Raw genomic sequence first — 21630 nt, forward strand, 5'->3', positions numbered from 1 at the left:
GCCTTACATGCAGTTACATCAAGCTTAGAACGACATACCACTTTTCATGACATTTCCCATGTGAAATTGCAGTTCCCTGGGTTCAATTCATTGCAAGCACGTGCAACGCTCTGATGCACTGTATGTGAACAATAGGGGAACCCGTTCCATCAACATCCAGGTGACTTGCAATGCAGCTAAACACTGTTGGACCCTGCCCAACTTTGATGTAAACCTCTTGTGTCTGCAACTGTTTGCAAGGATCCCTGACTAATAAGCCTCATATGCCTTAATACATATAACTGCCCTCTATAACTAACAAGAAATGACGACATAGTCATATTATTACCAGCTGCTTTTGAAAAAATGTGTCGCACATTTTTGAATATATATTCTTTCAGAGAAAACGTTTTTAACTCAAATCTTTGCTTGTTTATTGCTGGACCGTGCCTTCACTGGACCAAAGGAGTTCAGCTCCATTTTTTTAGGAATATATATTTTTAACAATATTCACATTTATCACCGATTATTTTATAGGGTTTTTTTATGAATATTAAAGAAGAGTACTTCGAATTGCCATATTGTTGTACTTTAATATATTTTGATGAGAAATATAAATTTTCAACGATAGTGTTCCTTGATTAACATGCATATACTGTTGATTCTGTTCCATGTCTGTGGTGTGCTCGTTTTCCCCAGGCCTTACCTTACCTTTTCAATAATAACCTTAACGAGGATGCTGAACTCACCGTATCTGCAGCATACATGGAGGAAACTCGGTGGAATTTGATCTTAGATCCAGATGACTGTCTACTCAGCAATGAGCAGTCCCTGAAGGAGGACTCACTGTTGGACACTGACATGCAATACTTCCTGGGAGGCTGGGCTAGGAAGTGGAGACAAGGGACCCTCTGTGCTAGGGTATCCCTGTTGAATTTATTTTACAGTGTTATGTCATTCAGAAAAAATGTCATGTTCTCCTCAAGTGAACAGCATGCCGCCATGAATCATCATGGGCCTATACTGTAGATCAGGGGTTCTCAACGTTTTTGGACGGGGACCCCCGGAAATTCTTTGGCAACGTCTCGGGACCCCCGCCCCGCCCCCTCCCGACCCCCAATATAAATTGACTGCTACAATAACCTTAAACCATTTTGGGCGGGAACCCCTTTTGGTGTTTTAAGCATTGTTATAATTTAGCTATTTAAAAATAGCAGATCTACAAGCTCATAGCGCGCCACCGCGCTACGAGCTTGTAGGTCTGCTATTTTTGAAAAATCGTGAAAAAAAAAAAAAAAAAAAAATCTTTTTTTTTTTTTTTTGAAAATAATTTGGGGACCCCCTAAAATAATTTGGCGACCCCCCGAGGGGTCGCGACCCACGGGTTGAGAACCCCTGCTGTAGATCAATTATAGGTTGTGGCACAACCACACTCACCTGTATTTGGAGTGAATGATGGCATAGATGAAAGGGTTGTAGATGGCTGACGCTTTGGCTATAACAGCGGGTACGGCTTTGGAGTAAGGAGTGAGGATGCTGCCATATCTGAAAGATTGAACACAGGAAATCTGTACTGTACTGATTGGAAAATGGTTTTTTTAATGTTAAAAATTTAACATGTTTGAAAAGTTCCCAGAAGTTGTGATGCCAGGATGAATGCGGTCAAGTATTAGCAGTTTGTAGCAATACAGTACAGCACAATACTGTACATGTGATCAGCCATGAAAATGCATTATTCTGCCTTCATCAATGGCCACCAGGACCCCTATTTGTCAAATCTGGAGATACAGACTGGCAGCCCAAAAACCTTTCCAGATTGGAATCCGATTTTGTTTTTATCAAGTCTGAGCAGCAAGAAACCACACATGGAAACAGATTTGAACGACAAAAAAGCTTTGAAATGCCAATGCCATTCAAATCTACACTCTAAAGATGTGTCTCAGTCTGGACTCGGACACTGAAACGGTGAAACCTGATTCATACTTTGTTTGTACGATAGAAGCATTACTTAGGCCTCATTGTGTTCTTACCAAAGCAACCAATGCAGATAGGTTGACGATGTCTGAATACACAAATCTGATATGATCATTTGCAAATAACAGTGTGTAGTCCTTTATTTTGTTTGAGAAACAAAGGCTTTGCCTACATACTGAAAATCGTGTTTTGTCTGTGATGAACTGTATTATAAAATCCACTCAGAGTTGATTCTCACAGCAGATTGGCCCACTGTGAGGCTACAGTAGCACCATACTATAATTTGAACCACACACGGTATTACAAGAAAACTCAAAGAAAGTCTGTCAGGAATGATTTGATGGGTAACTGAAAACAACTTGGATATCCCATCCACTTCTCTAGGACACCATCTCTAGCTCATCACCATTTCCTTCTCCACTTAATGCATATTTACCCTGCCCAGGCGATGAGAGTGACGCATGCGTAAGGCGACCAGGAGAGCACAAACACTATGATGACCACAAAGGCAATCTTGGCAAGCTTCCACTCAGTCTTGATGCTTGACTGCTGCTGAATCATGGTTGAACTCCCCATCTTGTCCACATCTCTGATCACATGGAGAGGATGAACATAGGTTAAACATCACAATACTCACGAGTCAATTTATACTGTCATACAACGTTGATGCTAGGGTAAATGTGGTTAAACTAAGTAGCCTAATGAACTAAAATTGATTAAATTGAATATACATTTTTACGAAATATTTTTACGAAATTTGTGCTGCGTTTGTTTGTACAGTATGTTTATACCTGGCAGCACGGCGAATAGCCAGGAACATGTGCAGGTAGCAGTAGGAGATAATGCCCAAAGGAATGAAGAATACAAAGCAACACAGCATCAAGGTGTAGCTCTTATTGGCTGGAGTGGACGTCACATAGTCCCATGTACATGAGGTCATGAGGCCTTCTGGGATATAAGAACCTAGAGAGACAGAGAGAGAGAGAGAGAGCACGTGCAAAAACATGAAGAAATGTTATGGTGAGAATGTGAAATATCGTTGCTGTTGGGTACTAGCCTTTGCATAGGCCCTTATATTTATTTTTCCTGTTTTAAAATGTACATTGTGTATTTACTGTGTGCACAATTTCTTGTGCCCGGTCATTGTTAGTGTACAATTGTTGGAGATTTGTTGTATACTTTGTATAGATTTCTTGAGGTATGTCATGGATGTACTATTTGGCTGTTGTGAAATGTACTATGTACATTGAAGTATAATTTTCTTTCTGCCTCTTGGCCAGTTCACACTTGTAAAAGAGACTCCGTCTCAATGTGTTTTTACTGGTTAAATAAAGGTTAAATAAAATAAAACAAAACCCTGTATGTCCAAAATTGTTCATTCCAAGAAATGAAAATAAATAAATAATAATTATATAAAAAATGTTAAAGCTCACAACACACTGCAATGAGTTGAGAGCTTGTAGATTGGCTATTTTCAATCCTTTTACTCTTCACGCTACTATGACAAAGTAATATTAATTAAGAAATGATAAGAAATGTATCAAAACAAAGGAATTCCATAAACGTAAAACAAAAGAAATGCACTATTTGTAATGGGTCCCTGGAGACATCAAATTTCCCCTTTGGGTCTGGTAAAGAGTTTGTAACCACCGCGCTGTAGCAGAAGGAAGCAGGGTCACTCACTCCAGCCCAGAAGAGGTGCCAGGCTCCAGGCTAGCGAATACAGCCAGACCAGGAGGATGACGATGGAAGTGCGTTTCTTGGATGTCCACTGGATGGCCTGCAGGGGCATGGTAATGACAATGTAGCGGTCTATAGAGATCGCCAGCAAGTTGATCATGGACGTGATTCCAAACAAAGCTCCACAGAAGGCGTACGTCTTGCATCCTGATAACAAAGAGGAGAGCAAAACATCATAACCTGCATGGGTGTGATGCCAGGTCCTTGTAACAATGTTCCTCATCTCAGTGGAGAGAATGTTGAGAATATTGCCTTAATGTTTACCATGTCCATGATGTTAGCAATAGCATTCTGGGCAGGAACCCCTTTTGGTGTTTTAACCCTTCTGGACATGAACCCCTTTTTGTGTTAACCCTTCTGGACGGGAACCCCTTTTGGGGTTCTGTACAGTATGTACAGTAGCCTACTCAAAAATTCATTTTTTTCATGCTGAAAACTAGGCGTTTTTAGAATCGGCCTCGTCCAAAATGGGTTAAACACTTTCGCCCTACTGTCAAGCAGAAACCTTGAGGTGCTGTAAGGGATATGTTTTGGTTGAAATCAGTGTTAAATATCTATGTATTCTCATACTAATCATTGCTATAAAGTCTGTGTTCAATAACAGGGGTCTACCCAACTCTCCAGCTATTTAGTAAAGAAAATACATTTTCCCCATTTTATGGCAGAGAGAACTCAGGAGGAGGAGCGAATACAGGATAAACACCTGTAACATCTGAAACTGGAAGTATTAAAAGAAAGAACTAAATACAACTCACTATATTATAGTAATAATTACTATAATGGAGTTTTAACTTTTTAATTTCCTGAAAAGTAACAGTTTTGAACATGCGAGGACACATGAAAATGTGAATTCACGCAACCGGGATGGTTTACAAGGTTACAAGGTTTCTGCACAACAGCGATGATACACTTTATTGTACATATGGCAAATAGCAAAAATAGCAGATCTACAGTACAAGCTCACAATGCATCAGGATTCTGAGCTTGTAGATCAGCTATTTTGGACACTTGCACACTATGAAATGCTTAAATGAGTTAGAGTTAAATGTGTATTATTGGACATAACTGAGAGTTATTTATTCCGTAGACAGACACAGAATCTGATTATATAATCTCTCGTGTCATATTTCATTCATGCATGCAGGCTACTGACACTACAAATGCTGTGTAAAATAAAACATTTATATCGTTCACATCATGAAATATTGTGCATTACGTGTACATAGTAATGTATTATACAATTTCATATGACTAATTTATTATAAGGGGAAAGCTTTCTTACAATGTCTAAAGATAAAATGAAAATGCATGCTAATGGTATGTACCCATTTCCCCAAAAATCCACTCCTTGTAAAGTGAGTTGACAAAGAAGATTGGTGACTGTGTGACAGCCATGAGGAAGTCACTGACAGCCAGGTTCATGATGAAATAGTTGGGTGCTGTGCGAAGCTTCTTGTTACTGAAACACAGGACACAAAGATGTTAGGCACATTTCATGTTGTAATGTAAAGATTTTACATTAGTTTAAATATTTTTGCAGATCTATATTTAATCTGTGTACTCTTATTGTGTAGTTGTGTTCCTAGTGTTTCCTGTCTGCTCCATTTGTTGATACCTGCCTTGTCTCACCAGTCTGCATTGTAATTCACCTGTGTCCTGTTACCTGTTTAGTGTCAGCCAATCATGTGTTGATTGTAGTTATGTTGCACCTGTGTCTAGTTAGTCTTTGTGTCTATTTTTACCTCCCAGTGTTCAGTGTTCCCTTGTCAGATTATAGTTTGTTGTCACAGTGTCCTGCCCTTGTATGTCCTGTCCAGTTGTGAATAAATCACCCTTCAACTTTATCTGCCTGCCTGCCTGCCTGCTTTTGGTTCTGCATTTGGTCCATCACTTGTCTCACCGTAGCCTCGGAAACCCAGACGTTTTATTTACAAATAGTGTCTGTGTCTTGCTGAGCCACTGTGCAAATCAACTGGAACCACTTTTCACGTGTGTGTGTGTGTGTGTGTGTGTGTGTGTGTGTGTGTGTGTGTGTGCGCGCGCGCACATGTGTTCAGTTGAGATCTTGTTGCAGAAGCGCACCACACTGATGGTGGGGTGGGTGATATAGCTATACATAACATTGCGCCTCATGTGAGGTCGAACCTTAATGCAAAAAGCATGTCAGACCCAGGCCCATAGGAGAAAGTCCTTCTCACTGCTAGACTGAGTAGAACTGGCATTCTGACTGACTGACTGACTGACTGACTGACTGAAACTATGACAAAAAATGTTCATCGACTACCTTCTTTCACTGACAAACTAAATAATACTAAAAAATAAATAAAGCGTAGCTATGATGACTAAAACTGAGACTAAATATACTGATCCTTATATGACTAAAACTAAATTACATTTTATTCAAAAGAAATCAATACTAACTGACTGCACAAGCTTCTATCTCACCTCTCACTACAACCAAAGATCTGTAATATACAGTATTACCAAGATACAAGATAGCTTCATTAAAAAAGCAAAAAAAAAAAAAAAAGTCAATCTACAAGCTCACAACACGACGTCTTGCGAGCTTGTAGATTTTGATCTTGACTTTGACCTCTTTATTGATAATAAACTACAATGAGCAATGAGCTGACAATGAGGTTATATATTCCCTTCTTCTCTGGAATCCTGCCTCAAAGCAGACCAGAGGTAGAAAACGGTCGTTCCCTAATGTCATCGCTAGTAGGGACACATGCATCAGTAAGCAGGAACTGGGGATGGCAATGAAGGACCGGAAAGTCTGGCGTGGCATTGTGAAATCCATGATCTCGACCGCGGTTGAAAAATGATGATGATGACGAAAAGGATAAAACCGCAAAAAAGCCAAGGGCTTATTTCAATTGCGGTCCTAAATGATGTGGTGTTGCATGATGTGATGTGTATGTGTATATTTGTCCTTTTTGCTTATTCCACTGTTGTGGATTTGAGAAATGTGTAACACTGTATTTAATGATATTTCATTAATTGATCTAATGACCTGTTGTGTTGGTTCCACCCACTGACGAGTAACGTGACCCGTGGGTGTCTATTTAAGTGGGTGGATCACTGACAACTTGAGTTTGACCAGATGAAGAGCCTTGGCTCGAAACGTAGTCAATACATTTATCTTTTGGAGCATATTAGTGTGCGGGTTCCCTCTCTTTTTCATATGTGTATATTTGCACTTAAGTTCACATGCACCCAATGGTGCAAAAGGTTTCCTTGTGCATGACAGCTATTTTTGTCGTGCGGACACCGTCATATGATGAAGTACAAATCAGGCTTAGTCTGAATGTGGCCTACCATGAGAAGGCGTACATAACCAGGGCATTCCCAGTGACCCCCACAGCTCCGATCACCAAGACAAAGAAAGCAACGATGTAGTGAGCATGGTCGTGAACATCCACTTTGCGGTAGAATCCTCTGTCCATGTCCATGCCTGGGACACAGAAAGATGTCAGTATAGTTAACAAGTTCATGATAGGTGAACATTTATATAACACACTCTGTAGATCGGTTATTTTTTAGATCATTTAGAAACCCTGCTTAGCGCAGAATGGAATAATCAAGTTGAATTGGAGTAACAATACCTCCAGTAGTTGGAGTTGACATGACAACTTGAATGTTGAAACAGTAAGCAATATAATTTCATTGTTTTGAATCAGATAATCATCAGTTCAGCATTAACTGTCACCTTTTCCGTTTTCACCATTATTACCCAGGGGGCAAACCACCCATTTTTTAGGAAACCTGCATTTGTCATAACATACAAAGTTGTCCACCAGAAATAATATCTATGACCCCATACGATCACAACCTATATGCTTCATAAAACAAAACATTATTGATTAGAAGGCAGAACTGTTCCTGTTAATGAGACATGTATCACCTTCTGTACTAGTGATCTTTTTCATAGCCTCAACCCCTAATTGGATCAGTATTGATCAAATACACGCAAGTAGACTATGATACGTGAAGTGAACTGGACCCGTCATTATGTTTGGTCCAAAAGGAGAACCTATCAATACTATTGAATTGGTCTGCTTTGTGAGTTTCCAAAGTACAATGCAGGGAATTGCAGTATGCCAGTGAAACTAAAAGCTTGTTCATGGCATCTGGTTTTATGCGTAGCCTACAGTATATCAATATCAATATGTAAAGAATATAATGTAAAACGTAGTGACAGAAGTACATGTAAACAAAAGGCACTATTTTCCTCAGTGACAAATACCCAACAAATGCTCTTAATCACCAAAACATGTTTAATAAAGAGGCGATTACGCATTAGCCATTTCTGATAATGAAAATGGATGTATGGAGAGTGGGTGTGACTGTAACTCAAATGAGGTGGTCATTATAAGAGGATTTATTTCTTTTGTTAATATGATGAAATCAAGAGTGCACATGGAGTCACGCAAGCGTCAGACCTTTTATACAATATGGAGTCACTTTCTCTCAGCATCCCTGTGCTAAATAGAAGAGTGACATATTGTTGCTGTCGGGTGGAAACCTTGTATGTCCAAAACGGTAACTTTTCCGAAAATGGATAAAATAACCTTGTAGTACCAAGCTCCTGTTAATAATGTCCGTTGGTTACATATTAAAACCCTCAGACACACTTCATCAGTTTCACTTCCACTTTCAACATTCTTCGAAAATAGTGAAAATAGACGATCTAGATTGCGAACACTCTTGTACGATGAATTAGGGCATTCATTTACAAAAATAATTATTTAATTTTAGAAATATTGGAGATACGTTTTTTCTCGACAGTGACAATATGGTGGCAGCACACAATGACGCCTCTTCAAAACAAGAGCCTTCTGCTTACCATCATAGTAACTTAAACACAGGACTGTTGATTTATTGCTGTAATTCAGGAAAAAATTAAGTTTGAAGTCACTTTGTTTAAGCTCTTTGTATCTGCTGTTATTACGGTACCTTAATGAATTGTATAAACAAACAGGGAGCCATAGCATCACCAAGGAGATTACACATCGACGCCTGAGATGGCTAGGAGCCTAGGACATGTGCTGAGAATGAAGCAGGATCACATCACAAAGGTGGCCTTAAGATGGACACCACCAGGAAAGAGAAAACCTGGGAGGCCCAAAACCACCTGGCGCAGAACTGTGACGCAGGAACTGGAACAGATGAACCTGTCCTGGGGAGAGGCGCACCATGCTGCCAGGGATCGGATGCAATGGAGAGCGCTCATTGAAGCCTTATGTCCCATAGGGGACGAAGAGGAGTAACAATGTTAAATTGTCCTCTGTAAAATTGTATTACCCTAATCCAACATGGACATCTACTAATACTGTATGTTCTCGCCTCCAATGATAGAACTTAAGGCACTACAGCAGTGGATAAATTATTTCTATATCATGCAAAGATATATAAATGATGTTAGCTTTACAGTGTGCTTGCATGAGTTATGTATATTATCTAGAGGACATGTACATGTACTAGCACTGAATTACTCATGACCATGGCTGTCTATTCATCATAATAAGAAAAGGAGAACATAGTCGCTGTCAGGGAGAAATCTGTTATATTCTCCACATTTCACCTTTTAATGTTTTGTTTGTTCTCGTTTGTTTTTTAAATAAATGAATGCCACAACGTCGTAAACAACAGCAACAGCTGAACACTCTAGCGATGATTAGCCTATATCAGAATATAGTGCTTTCATCTTAACTGTTAAGATGAAAGAGTGTTAGAGTGTTTTCACCCAAAAATATCACTTACCCTACCTTTAACCAATAAAAACAGACAACAAAAGAGATTGTGACTAAATAACTACGTTTGATTTGTAATACATTATTTTCCCATTTCCTGAGAAGTAACAATTTTGGACATAAATGGTATCTGCCCGACAGTGATGACAATGACGTAAACTGAATGAAGGACACTGGTGTCAGCATGTTCTTGTTGTTCTCATTCACCTACCAGCATCAAAACATTCCCCCATAGCAAAGAACAAACTAAGGGTAGTCAGAGCACTCAAGCATATACATCAACTGGACTGCCTGTACTGTGCACTCCTCTAGTCTTGTGGGAGGTATCATAGTGTGAAACCATCTCCAGCAAATGGTTACTGTACGTGTATATTATTAATCTGTATGACTGGTACAGATGCATCAAATGTGTATAATTATGTTCATTCTTATGAAAGGATGGCTGATGTGTTGAACATGGACATTATGATTTGACAGAGAGATGAATGTCTGGACCTATAGTAATGTCCTGTGATATTTATGATACGCTGTGTGTGTATCCTACATTGAGAAAGCAGAAAGGGGACATTTTTTCTTTATGTAGTGTATCTCTGCTGTCTAGAAGAAACCACCTAACTCCAAAATTTCCAATTTTTAGGAAATGAAAAAACATCCAGCTCAAGTGGAGTTAGGAGGTAGCTCAGTTGGTAGAGCTCGCCTTTGAACCACAAGTTCATAGGTTCGATCCCGGGCACCGCTAACTCATCGTATGAGTAGCACGGCTTGGGTGCGGCAAGTCGTGCGGGAAGTAGTGGGAGCTGATGGTACAGTAGATGTGGCGCTCCACCTCAGCAATCCATCTCCCAGGGGTCTAGCACATTGTTACGGGGACAGACTCCATCAGCCAGGGGTCTAGCGCATTGTTACGGGGACAGACTCCATCAGCCAGGGGTCTAGGCTAGCGCATTGTTACGGGGACAGACTCCATCTGCCAGGGGTCTAGGCTAGCGCATTGTTACGGGGACAGACTCCCGTGTGTTACCGGCTGATACCGACAATAAACCCTTTCCAACCTACTTCTTCTTCTTTTAGCCCCTCCTATGCCCAGCTTTGTGTGTTTGTGTGAATCATAGCGATGATCTGATTGCCTGATCACCTAATAACGATGATTTGATTGGCTAATAAAAAGTGAGGGCAGAAAGTGAAGACGTCAATTGTGATTGGCCTGGAATGACAGAAAAGTGAGGACGCCACTTGTGATTGGCCAGAATGTGATGATGTATGATAATGTATAATAATATATTAATAAACTTTATTTGTATAGCACCTTTCACACGAAAAAAATTAATCCAAAGTACTTCACATAAAACAAATGATAAGAGTGCCCCTCACTTCACACAAGTGTGATTTTTTTTGAACACACAGATGGGTGTTCAATAGCATTGATTTATGAAAATAATTATCAAAAACCTAAAAAAAAATCTTCCGGACAGATATATGATATATGATATTTTCATGGAAATCATCCCTGAAGGTCATTCTAAGATAGGGTCCTGCTCGGTCCCTATACTGATGTGCCCATCCAGGGGCAATATAATACAATATGTACTTAAATGTTAAACACAAAAGTAAAACACTCTAATGAAATGGCTCCTAAATAAGACACATATCAAATCATTTATGCTAGTGTCTCTGGGGCTTTATATACATATACTGTATACACACATATATATATACACAGTATATATTCTCTGTGAAATACAGTATAGCCCAGTCAAGAAACTCTCAGTTAATTTAGTATTGTAAAAGTTACACCACTATACCTGCTAGTGATTGGGGTCCTCCTTCCTCCTCTGACCACCACGTCTATTTGTTTGGCGTGGTGAAGTGATCCAAAGAGAATTCTGCTCTGTAGCACACATGTACTGTAGGAGTGCTGTTGGTGTAAATGGACAGGTCTGTCAGCAGCTTCCTTATACAGTACACCAGTTAGATGGAGTCTCTCTCACAGCAGCAGCAACAGGAGGCAGCTGTTACAGTATATCAGTGCGTGTTGCTCTGGCGGAGGAGGAGGAGGATAGCGAGGGACAGTGAGACGAAGAGTGGTAGCACATTGACCCACCCCCATCCTGTGTGACCCACAGCACAGCGCGCTTATACAGTGCATTGATCAAACCAAACAGATACACCAAGGGCTCCATCTTGCGCCACCCTTATCCCTTATCCCTAAACGTATTTGCCATTTTTTACTATTTTGAAAAACATTTTAAAATAGTTCAACTAGCCGATCTACATCGAGACATTGTGAGCTTGCAGATCGGCTATTTGAACTATTTTAAAATGTTTTTTAAAATAGTAAAAAATGGCAAATTAGTTTAGGGATAAGGGTTAAGGGGTGGCACAAGATATAGCCCACAAAGCCTATCAGAGGACATGTTGTACAGTTGGCACAGTAACCACAGAAGCACAATGTGGTACACTTCAAAGAATTATTGTATTTGATATCTTTCCTATATATCCTCAATGATAATGCATCAGTATGTGGAACATCGGATGCTGAATTAACTACAAGGTGAGAGGATCCGTGATATAAGTCAGCTGGTGCTGTTCCCACTTCTTGGATAACTGGTACTTCTGGAGAGTAACTACTATGCACTTTGTTTTTAAACCGACATCAGTCTTTTTCACTGCTCAGCCTTGTGTGAGATGAATCCTGTGAAAGGAGCAGTCAGCCACATAAAAGCCTCCCAATGTACTGTACAGCATCACACGCACAACTGAACAGGAGCTGCATTGGCACTTTCCTCTGGGGTGCTAGTTGACTACCCCTAGGGGTACTTTGGGGTAGTCCTATAGGTAGTCCGAAAATGAAGTTCATGTGTACTGGAATTATAATCGCTGCGCGTCTTGTCTCGGGTAAGCCAATATGAAATGGAGTTAGTTACCCTTATGGACCCACGAGGACCGATCATCTTTTTCATATTATTAAATTATTTAATTTTAAATCTTATATTAAAATTGCCTTAAGGGAGGTCCATGCAGCCAGTCGGACCTCATGTCACCTCAGCCATAATCAATAATCATATAAGGAGTTCCCAGTGCAGCTACGCCCAAATATGGAGTGTGTTGTCTTGTTGTCTAACCTCAATGTGTGTCGTCATGGCGCATCAGACGCAAACAAATCAGGCATGCAATTGCATACTGATGACATCAGGGATCACCATATATGGCCATATCAGTTGGATCGGTGGTGCAAAGTAGGTCTATACAATTAATTTAAGACTTTTACTCAAGTGGTATTCCAATGGTGTGGTGACTTTCAATTTGACCATTTCCAGTGAGATATTGGGTATACCGCAGGCATAGAAATACCAATCTAAAATAAACAGGGTAAATGTATGGCAATGCTGGGAAACATCCCTGCTAAAGCACCACTTTATCATGGAGTCCAAGGCAATGAAGTGCAATAAAACAGTCACATTGATAAGGTCGTGACTCATTCCTGAACTGTCCTTGAGAGTCTAGGAGATTTTCCATCAACTCTGGGAGATGTTATGGTTGTTAAGATATATGGGCTGATCTTGAGAAGGTCTATAAATCCTAGAATGCTCATAGATACATCACTTAGATAGACATAATGTAATATGCTTTTTTTTCCTTAACATTTTATCCCACAATTTTGTAACCCATTTTTTTCACCCAGTGTCAATTATCTAATGTAATCCTGGGCGCTACACTTCCTCTGCCAACCTGGGGGGGCAGCGGATTGACCTCAAGCTTCCTTCTATGCATGAGCTGCTTCTTTTCACCTGACAGGGGGGAATTTCCCCGGCCGGACGTAGTGCGTGGAAGGAACACGTTATTCCGACCAGTTCCTTTCCCCTCCATCGGGCACCCCAACTGGCCAGGGGGAGGTAGTTTAGAGACCAGGATTACTGCATGTTTTTGTGAGGTTACCTACCCTAGGAGACACGGGGAGAACATGCAGACTCCACACATAAGGGCCCTTTCGCCAACCCCGCCTCGGGTATGGGCACTGACACTCACATGCTGCACTGTGATTCATTTTGAGTAATTATAATGTTTCAAATCGTACTTTACAACTACAAATCTGATTTACACTACTGCATTGGCTATTTTTGAAAAGCCAATGCAGAAATCTACAATTACACATATTTTAATGCGTTAACCTCTATATTGTTGCTGTCGGGCAGAAACCTTTTGTAAATTAACGCCCTACTTGATCCTACATGGCGTCACATTAACTATCAAAAGTAGCAGATCTATAAGCTCAAAACACGACGCGAAGCAACGCGTTTTGAGCTTATAGATCTGCTATTGTATTGCTACTATTTGGGCGAAGACAAAGCAGCATAACTTACCTTTTTCCTGTTTTTCGCCTGCTTCTGAGCAGCCTGCGGGGGGGGGGGGGGGGGGGGAGAGAGAGAGAGAGAGAGAGAGAGAGAGAGAGAGGGCGCAATCAATGCAACACTTGAAATTGGGGTGGGAGGACAGAACAGAAATGGCTAAGTCACTACTCACTAGACACAATCTCGATCGTGTGTGTGAACTACACAGTGCCAGAGGCTCGTGAAGCGAACATCATCAAAAGTCTGTCAAGCCCCACTTCTTCATTGTTGATTTGAAGCAGCCGACTCCAGTGCGCAGGCGGTTCAGTAGGGTCCATTGCCAGTGAGGTAGGTCCTCTCCTTCAACGCCATCACCTGGTTCACAGATGTAGTGGTGCATAAGTGAGGGCCCAGCAGACTCCCACTCCTGCTTCCAAGATGCCGCCAGCCATGCATGGATAAGTCCTCCGGGATGGAACGTAACATCTTGAGTCTGTTTGGAGGCTCTATTTCCACGTGTTGTGCAGGATATGCCAGTCGTGTATTTTGGCTTTCCTTGATAGCTTGATGGTAGCAGCCTCTCGTCGGAAGGCCGGCCGGGGCAATTCCTGCAAGGACTGGCAGGTAGGACACAGGAGTGGGTTTCAGGCAGCCAGTTATGGTTCGGAGAGAGTTGTTAATTACTGTGTCTAGCTTTTTGACATGTGGGCTCCTACACTAGACTGGGGCACAATATTCAGCTTCAGAGAAGACCAGGGCTTGGGTGGAAATCCGCAATGTGTTGGCAGAAGCTCCCCAGGTCGTACCAGCGAGGCGACGAATAAGTGAGACCCTTGATGTGACCTTTGCCCTCACGTCTTCAAGGTGTTGGTTGAATGACGAGTTCTGATGAGTTCTGATGAGTTCTGTCCAAGCGCACCCCAAGGTATTTTGGGGGTTGCTGGAACTCAAGGCACTTGCTGTCAACGAACACATTGATTTCCCTCTTAGCCTCTCTGTTGTTGAGGTGGTATGCTGAGCTGCAGGCGCCACCTAAGGAGGTAGAAAGCCAAGATCTCCATGTCCTGGTTGAGACCATCTTCCATTGCCTTCCAGGTCGGTCGTCGTAGCATGATGGACAGGTCATCTGCGTACCTATACTTCCTTGATGTTGTCTCTGGAAGGTCGTAGATGTACTGTATATATTGAACATCGGGTTGTCAGTGTGAACACAAATAGATGATTTTCCACAACTGTGGATATGTTGGATCAGCTATTACTGATTATACAGTACAATGTTGCAATAAAGTGTTACAAAAACATTTTGTAGCGATACAGTATATATTACAAAAACAACAGATTTTTCTTTCAGGTGAACTGACAATGTGAACACAAAAATAACGGAATCCCTTTTCTGTCGTCCCACTTCTTGGATCCATTTGAAGAGAGAACTCAGTTTGGGAAAAAGGAGACATAGGCCTATGTGAAAAGACCCTGAGGTATAATTTGTGCCATTTGTCGTCAACATATTATTTCTGAACACTCAGAATGCAAGTGTTTCTGTAAAGAAGCTTGCACAAATGGCTGAGAAAACAAGGAAGAGACAGGCAGGAGCCACCTTTGGCATGGGATTGTTATTTATTGACCACTTCTGCCTGCCCTGCCACAACAATCCCTCATCCAATAACTGTCAGAGCTGTCGACACCCCTGTCCAGTTCATGTGAAGTGTGAAAAGGACAAATACAACACATTCCATTAGAACAAGACAAAGTATTGCAATTTGCAGGCCAATCCATAGCCTACTGGACAATGCAGTAATTGGGTTAAAATGACATGTATTTACTTAGTTTTACGCAACACACTGCCTTCCATAGGCGTGTGGTTTATTCTCAGTTGAACACAGATGTCGCACTCTGAAAATAGCAGATGTACATGCAAGCTCACAAGGGGGACACTTTTGTATCATAACAAAAAAAACATTGCATGGATGCACCTGGGACGTGTCCTCAGTGATGTACCCCAAGGTCATCGGGGTTTCGGGTCTCTCGAACATCATACCCCTCACTCAGGCGACCCAGCCGGAGTGATCAAGTCCCGACTTACGTCCCAGTAGCTACCCTCGATCAGTCCCATTAGGGAAAGACCAAGGCCACACAATCCGTTGGAACTACTCCAGAACTACTCTGCCAGGGCTGGGAGGTACGCTTCTGGCGCATGGAAGGACTAGGCCCTGTGGGTTGACTCCTGTCCGGGCCCCTCCTACATCTCACCAGGTCCACTCCTGCTTTCACCAGGCCCAGGACCTGTGCATTGCACCAGAGTCCCAGCACCAGACACTTCATTCAGGAGTGGTGGATTCCTAAGCCGCAATGGGTCCTGACCATCTCCACTTGCTAACCCATACTGCTCACCCGGGTGCCGTCTACATTCCGGCTGTCACTCCTGACTACCTGGTTGTCACATAGTCTATTCCTATGAGTCACTATAAATAGAAGACCTATAACAAAAAAACATTGCATGGATGCACTTGGGACATATCCTCAGTGATGTATCCCAACTTAAGGTCATCAGGGTTTTGGGTCTCTCAAACATCATACCCCTCACTCAGGCGACCCAGCCGGGGTGATCAAGTCCTGACTTACGTCCCAGTAGCTACCCAGTAGCGACCAAGGCCACACAATCCATTGGAACTACTCCAGAACTACTCTTCTACGCTTCTGGCGCATGGAAGGACTAGGCTTTGTGGGTTGACTCCTGTCCGGGGCCCTCCTACGTCTCACACAGTCACCAGGTCCACTCCTGTACTCACACCAGAGTCCCAGAAATTACAATGCAGGGGCCTCCTGCAGGATCCAGGAGAGTGTTGGCAGCTCTATCATCAGTATGTGAATGGTTACCTCTACCATCAGTATGTGAATTGGTGAATGTGAAATTGTAAAGCACTAAAATGCGCTATAGAAATGCAGACCATGTATGTTCATATATTCAAATATGTCACACTTTTGCAAAACACATTTCGTGATCCCCAGGTCAGCAACAGATGCGTGGGGATTCTAGCTGGATTACCCACATTCACGCACACATGCACACACACGCACGCTCACACACACACACACACGCTCACACACACGCTCACGCTCACACACACACACACACACACACACACACACACACACACACACACACACACACACACACACACACACACAATACAAACATTATTTGGTGTGTGTGTGTGTGTGTGTGTGTGTGTGCAGGCTTTCTGGGAATTCGTTTTTGAGTATACCATCTGGACTCATAGGCCTTGTTTGTTCTAACTTACCATTGACCTCCGAGACATGGATTTCAGATAAACCACTGAAACCCCAGCATCCGTACACAATAAAACATGTTAACACCAAGAATGAATAAAGAAAACAAAACAAGTAACACGTACAACAGCAAAAGAAAGGAACACAAAAACAAACAACCCCACCCACGACCCACCCCTCCCCCCGGGACCAAAGATGCCACAAAATGTACACCTGCGTCAAGACTGTGCAATGGGAGAAAAAAATAATAATAATAAGACTAAATCATGTTGTAAAATAGCTCGAACCAGTGCTGGTTATTTAGTTAGGACCCACGACAGTGGTGTTCGATACGAACTTAACCGGGATGTGGAAACCTCCAATGAAAAGCTCTATAATTTGCTTGGCCAGATATTCCGTCCTATCCAACTGACTCAGGCCAAAGATATTAGAAGATATTCTGCCCCCTTAAGTCTCTGACTGTAATCCTTTTATACTTTTTAGTTATAGGTGTGTCATAATGACAATGCTATCCAATCGCATATGACGATGACACACGTGTATATCCCTATATGGGGTTCCCCTATTAATCTGATGTCAGCATTGGATATTTCCATTATCTCCACATATGGGGCTATAAAGTATCCTCATATGTGGAGATCCAAGTGACGGCCTTTTTATCCCCATATATGGAGATCCATTTGAGAGCCTTCGTAACAGCCACCCCCAGATTTCCCATGGAAATATGTAAAATATCAAGAAGGCTTGAACAGTTCGCCCATTGCAAGCGTACCTGGCCCTTGGGCCACCCCATCGAAGGCGTACCTGGCCCTTGGGCCACCCCATCGAAGGCGTACCTGGCTCTTCGAGCCACCGCGTCAAGAGCGTACCTGGCCCTTGGGCCACCCCATCGAAGGCGTACCTGACTCTTCGAGCCACCGCATCAGGATCGTACCTGGCCCTTGGGCCACCCCATCAAGGGCGTACCTGGCTCTTCGAGCCACCGCATCAAGAGCGTACCTGGCCCTTGGGGTGCTACTACCGTACCATGCATGATGACTGTTCGTCTCCGGTTATGCTCATGGTCATTTCTGCAAGAGTGACCGTCCAGCCTCCTTGCTGGACTACTTCGATCCCTATGAACCTGGACTTCTGGTCTGTCAGCTTGCACTTTCATCTCGATATCCTATCGGTGAACAAAGCCTCTGCCGTCCTCCGACTGCTCCAACATCTATGGGAAGGTTGATATAGCTCCGATGCCCTTGCATCATCATGCTGTCCAGACAATGCTCTCATGATATCCACCAGAGCGTTCCGCTTCCGTCCTCCGACTGCTCCAACATCTATGGGAGGGTTGATATAGCTCCGATGCCCTTGCATCATCATGCTGTTCAGACAATGCTCTCATGATATCGCCACCCCCAGGTTTCCTGTGGAAATCTGCATTACATTAAGAAGGCTTGAACAGTGTCGATGATCCTTCCGGCCACCCCACTAGAAGAGCATCTGACTCCACAGGCCACCCCGTCGGCTGCCGTGTGTTACCGGTGAAGGAGATCTTCGTCGGCTGCTGTGTCTTGCTGGTGGAGGAGATCCTCGTCGGCTGCTGTGTCTTGCTGGTGGAGGAGATCCTCGTCGGCTGCTGTGTCTTGCTGGTGGAGGAGATCCTCGTCGGCTGCTGTGTCTTGCTGGTGAAGGAGATCCTCGTCGGCTGTTGTGTCTTGCTGGTGAAGGAGATCTTCGTCCGCTGTGGTGTCTTGCTGGTGACAGAGATCCTCGTCGGTTGCTGTGTCTGGCTGGTGAACGAGACCCTCGACGGATGCTTTGTCTTTCTGGTGACCGAGACCCTCGACGGATGCTGTGTCTTCCTGGTGAGCTGGACCCTCGTCGGATGCTGTGTCTTCCTGGTGAGCTGGATCCTCGTTGGATGCTGTGTCTTCCTGGTGAGCTGGACCCTCGTCGGATGCTGTGTCTTCCTGGTGAGCTGGATCCTCGTTGGATGCCGTGTCTTCCTGGTGAGCTGGACCCTCGTCGGATGCTGTGTCTTCCTGGTGAGCTGGACCCTCGTCGGATGCTGTGTCTTCCTGGTGAGCGGGACCCTCGTCGGCTGCTGTATATCTTCCTGCTCCTCGTCGGCTGCTGTATCTTCCTGCTCCTCTTCGTCCTCGGTAGATTCCGCCATCGGTGGTATATCCATCGTAGTCTTGATGTCCGAGTCTGCTCTGCTGTCCCAAGAATCGATTCCCATGCCGTTTTGAAGATGAACTCTCCTGTCCTACGCCGGGTCCTTCAATCTCTGCTGGACATGGAAATCCCACAACGTCGGGTCCCTGGCATCCAACCAACTGATGCCCAGAACCTCCGGAGCCCACCTGCTCCGAAGGCGAAGTGTGTCCCACCACTTCGGATCCCTGGCATCTAACCAACTGATGTCCAGAACCTCCGGAGCCCACCTGCTCCGAAGGCGAAGTGTGTCCCACCACTTCGGGTCCCTGGCATCTAACCAACTGATGTCCAGAACCTCCGGAGCCCACCTGCTCCGAAGGCGAAGTGTGTCCCACCACTTCGGATCCAAGGCGAAGTGTGTCCCACCACTTCGGATCCCTGGCATCTAACCAACTGATGTCCAGAACCTCCGGAGCCCACCTGCTCCGAAGGCGAAGTGTGTCCCACCACTTCGGGTCCCCGGCATCTCTAAAAGATATCCAAGGTATATGGGTTGTAAGGCCAGACACCTTGGCTAGCATGCCAAAGGTAATAAAAGCTATCCAAGGTATATGGGTTGTAAGGCCAGACACCTTGGCTAGCATGCCAAAGGTAATAAAGGCTATCCAAGGTATATGGGTTGTAAGGCCAGACACCCTGGCTAGCATGCCAAAGGTAATAAAAGCTATCCAAGGTATATGGGTTGTAAGGCCAGACACCTTGGCTAGCATGCCAAAGGTAATAAAAGCTATCCAAGGTATATGGGTTGTAAGGCCAGACACCTTGGCTAGCATGCGTTGACAACGTCCAGAGCCCGTAGGCCCTGGGCCCAAATGATGATTGTTGAAGCGCACCTGCTCCACAAGCTATACCACCTGGTATTGTAGCCTCCTGGCTCCTGGGGAATCCGTCCCACCACCATCCTCTAAGGCCTCCGACATCCTGTTACTGCCGTACGCCCTAATCCGGCTCGAAGGACCATGTAAAATAGCTCGAACCAGTGCTGGTTATTTAGTTAGGACCCACGACAGTGGTGTTCGATACGAACTTAACCGGGATGTGGAAACCTCCAATGAAAAGCTCTATAATTTGCTTGGCCAGATATTCCGTCCTATCCAACTGACTCAGGCCAAAGATATTAGAAGATATTCTGCCCCCTTAAGTCTCTGACTGTAATCCTTTTATACTTTTTAGTTATAGGTGTGTCATAATGACAATGCTATCCAATCGCATATGACGATGACACACGTGTATATCCCTATATGGGGTTCCCCTATTAATCTGATGTCAGCATTGGATATTTCCATTATCTCCACATATGGGGCTATAAAGTATCCTCATATGTGGAGATCCAAGTGACGGCCTTTTTATCCCCATATATGGAGATCCATTTGAGAGCCTTCGTAACAATGTCCTTGACCAAATCTGCAATACCAGACCAAATATTAATGTTTTCCTCCTTCGCTCTGTGTAATCTTGTGGTTGACATTTCCAGCCCCAGCATCCGTATTGTGGGGAAAGCTTTCGCAAAAGAATAGCCAATCGACAAGCTTACAACACGTCGTCCATCATTATAGACACAATATACATCTTTATGGGGTCTTCCAGAATGAAAGTGGTCTAATCTGCAGGTGTCTCTACCGCGTTCTCAGACGAGCCCTCCTCAACGTCTCCAGTTATCCCGGTTCTCCATACATCTGGAACTGTAAGGGTCCATTTGTACACTCTAGTCTCAAATATAATTAACACTGAAGATTTTAGAGCTGGCAAAACACCCCTAAGAGCTCGTACCGGTTTCGTGGAATGACTCACATACAGAATACCGAGTTGTCTCATCCCTGTACTCTCTCACCCTAAGTGTCCTTATCTGGCAATGTGGTGTGGACAGCCCTCTACATAAACATTATAAACTCAGAACATCAACATCTTTATCCATTTGTGCCTCCACTGGGGGTCTTAGTGTGTGCCTTTATAGCTTTTAAAAAGAAGTCATCCTTGTGTGTTTAAATGTACAATATTTTATTGTATAATTAAAGTGATTTCAATTATCACGAGGCAATGTAATTTATGCAGGTTAGAAGCAGTACCTTCTGGATTCAGGATTGTCATTAGGAGAAACGTGTTATCTAATAGCACAGCGGATCAGCTACCCATTTATATTAAGGCTTCCCTGTCTGTATGGATTAGGTACCATGGATTTACCTATAGCCTACAGTGGCAATGTAGCACAATGAAATGAGAGATTATCAATACAGCCAACACCATGCAGTCAGAGGGAACTGTGTCAACAGCAGGATTAAAACTAGTATTTCAAATTACCTTTTGTCTATAGAAAATGCAGCCACAGTGTAAAATAGCCTATATTTTACACTGTGGCT

The 21630-nt window shown here is 43.3% G+C and overlaps 1 protein-coding gene across 7 annotated transcripts in view; it reads right to left on the reverse strand.

Annotated features, from left to right (window-relative positions):
- The window catches only part of opn4xa (opsin 4xa), a 131653-nt gene that overhangs the window by 3384 nt on the left and 106639 nt on the right, over positions 1-21630 (reverse strand). For 6 of the 7 annotated variants that reach the window (XM_079524922.1, XM_079524924.1, XM_079524919.1 and 3 more), the window contains 9 exons: positions 13811-13843; positions 11252-11364; positions 7015-7150; positions 5019-5152; positions 3637-3840; positions 2745-2916; positions 2390-2542; positions 1417-1524; positions 729-906 (listed from right to left, as the gene is read on the reverse strand). In XM_079524922.1, the coding sequence (XP_079381048.1) occupies positions 729-906; positions 1417-1524; positions 2390-2542; positions 2745-2916; positions 3637-3840; positions 5019-5152; positions 7015-7148 (1083 nt within the window). In that variant the 5' untranslated portion in view covers positions 7149-7150; positions 11252-11364; positions 13811-13843. The remainder of the gene's footprint in view (positions 1-728; positions 907-1416; positions 1525-2389; positions 2543-2744; positions 2917-3636; positions 3841-5018; positions 5153-7014; positions 7151-11251; positions 11365-13810; positions 13844-21630) is intronic. The other variant, XM_079524921.1, reaches the window with a different exon arrangement.

The sequence above is a fragment of the Electrona antarctica genome (assembly GCF_951216825.1).
Source record: "Electrona antarctica genome assembly, chromosome: 16".
NCBI lineage: Eukaryota > Metazoa > Chordata > Actinopteri > Myctophiformes > Myctophidae > Electrona > Electrona antarctica.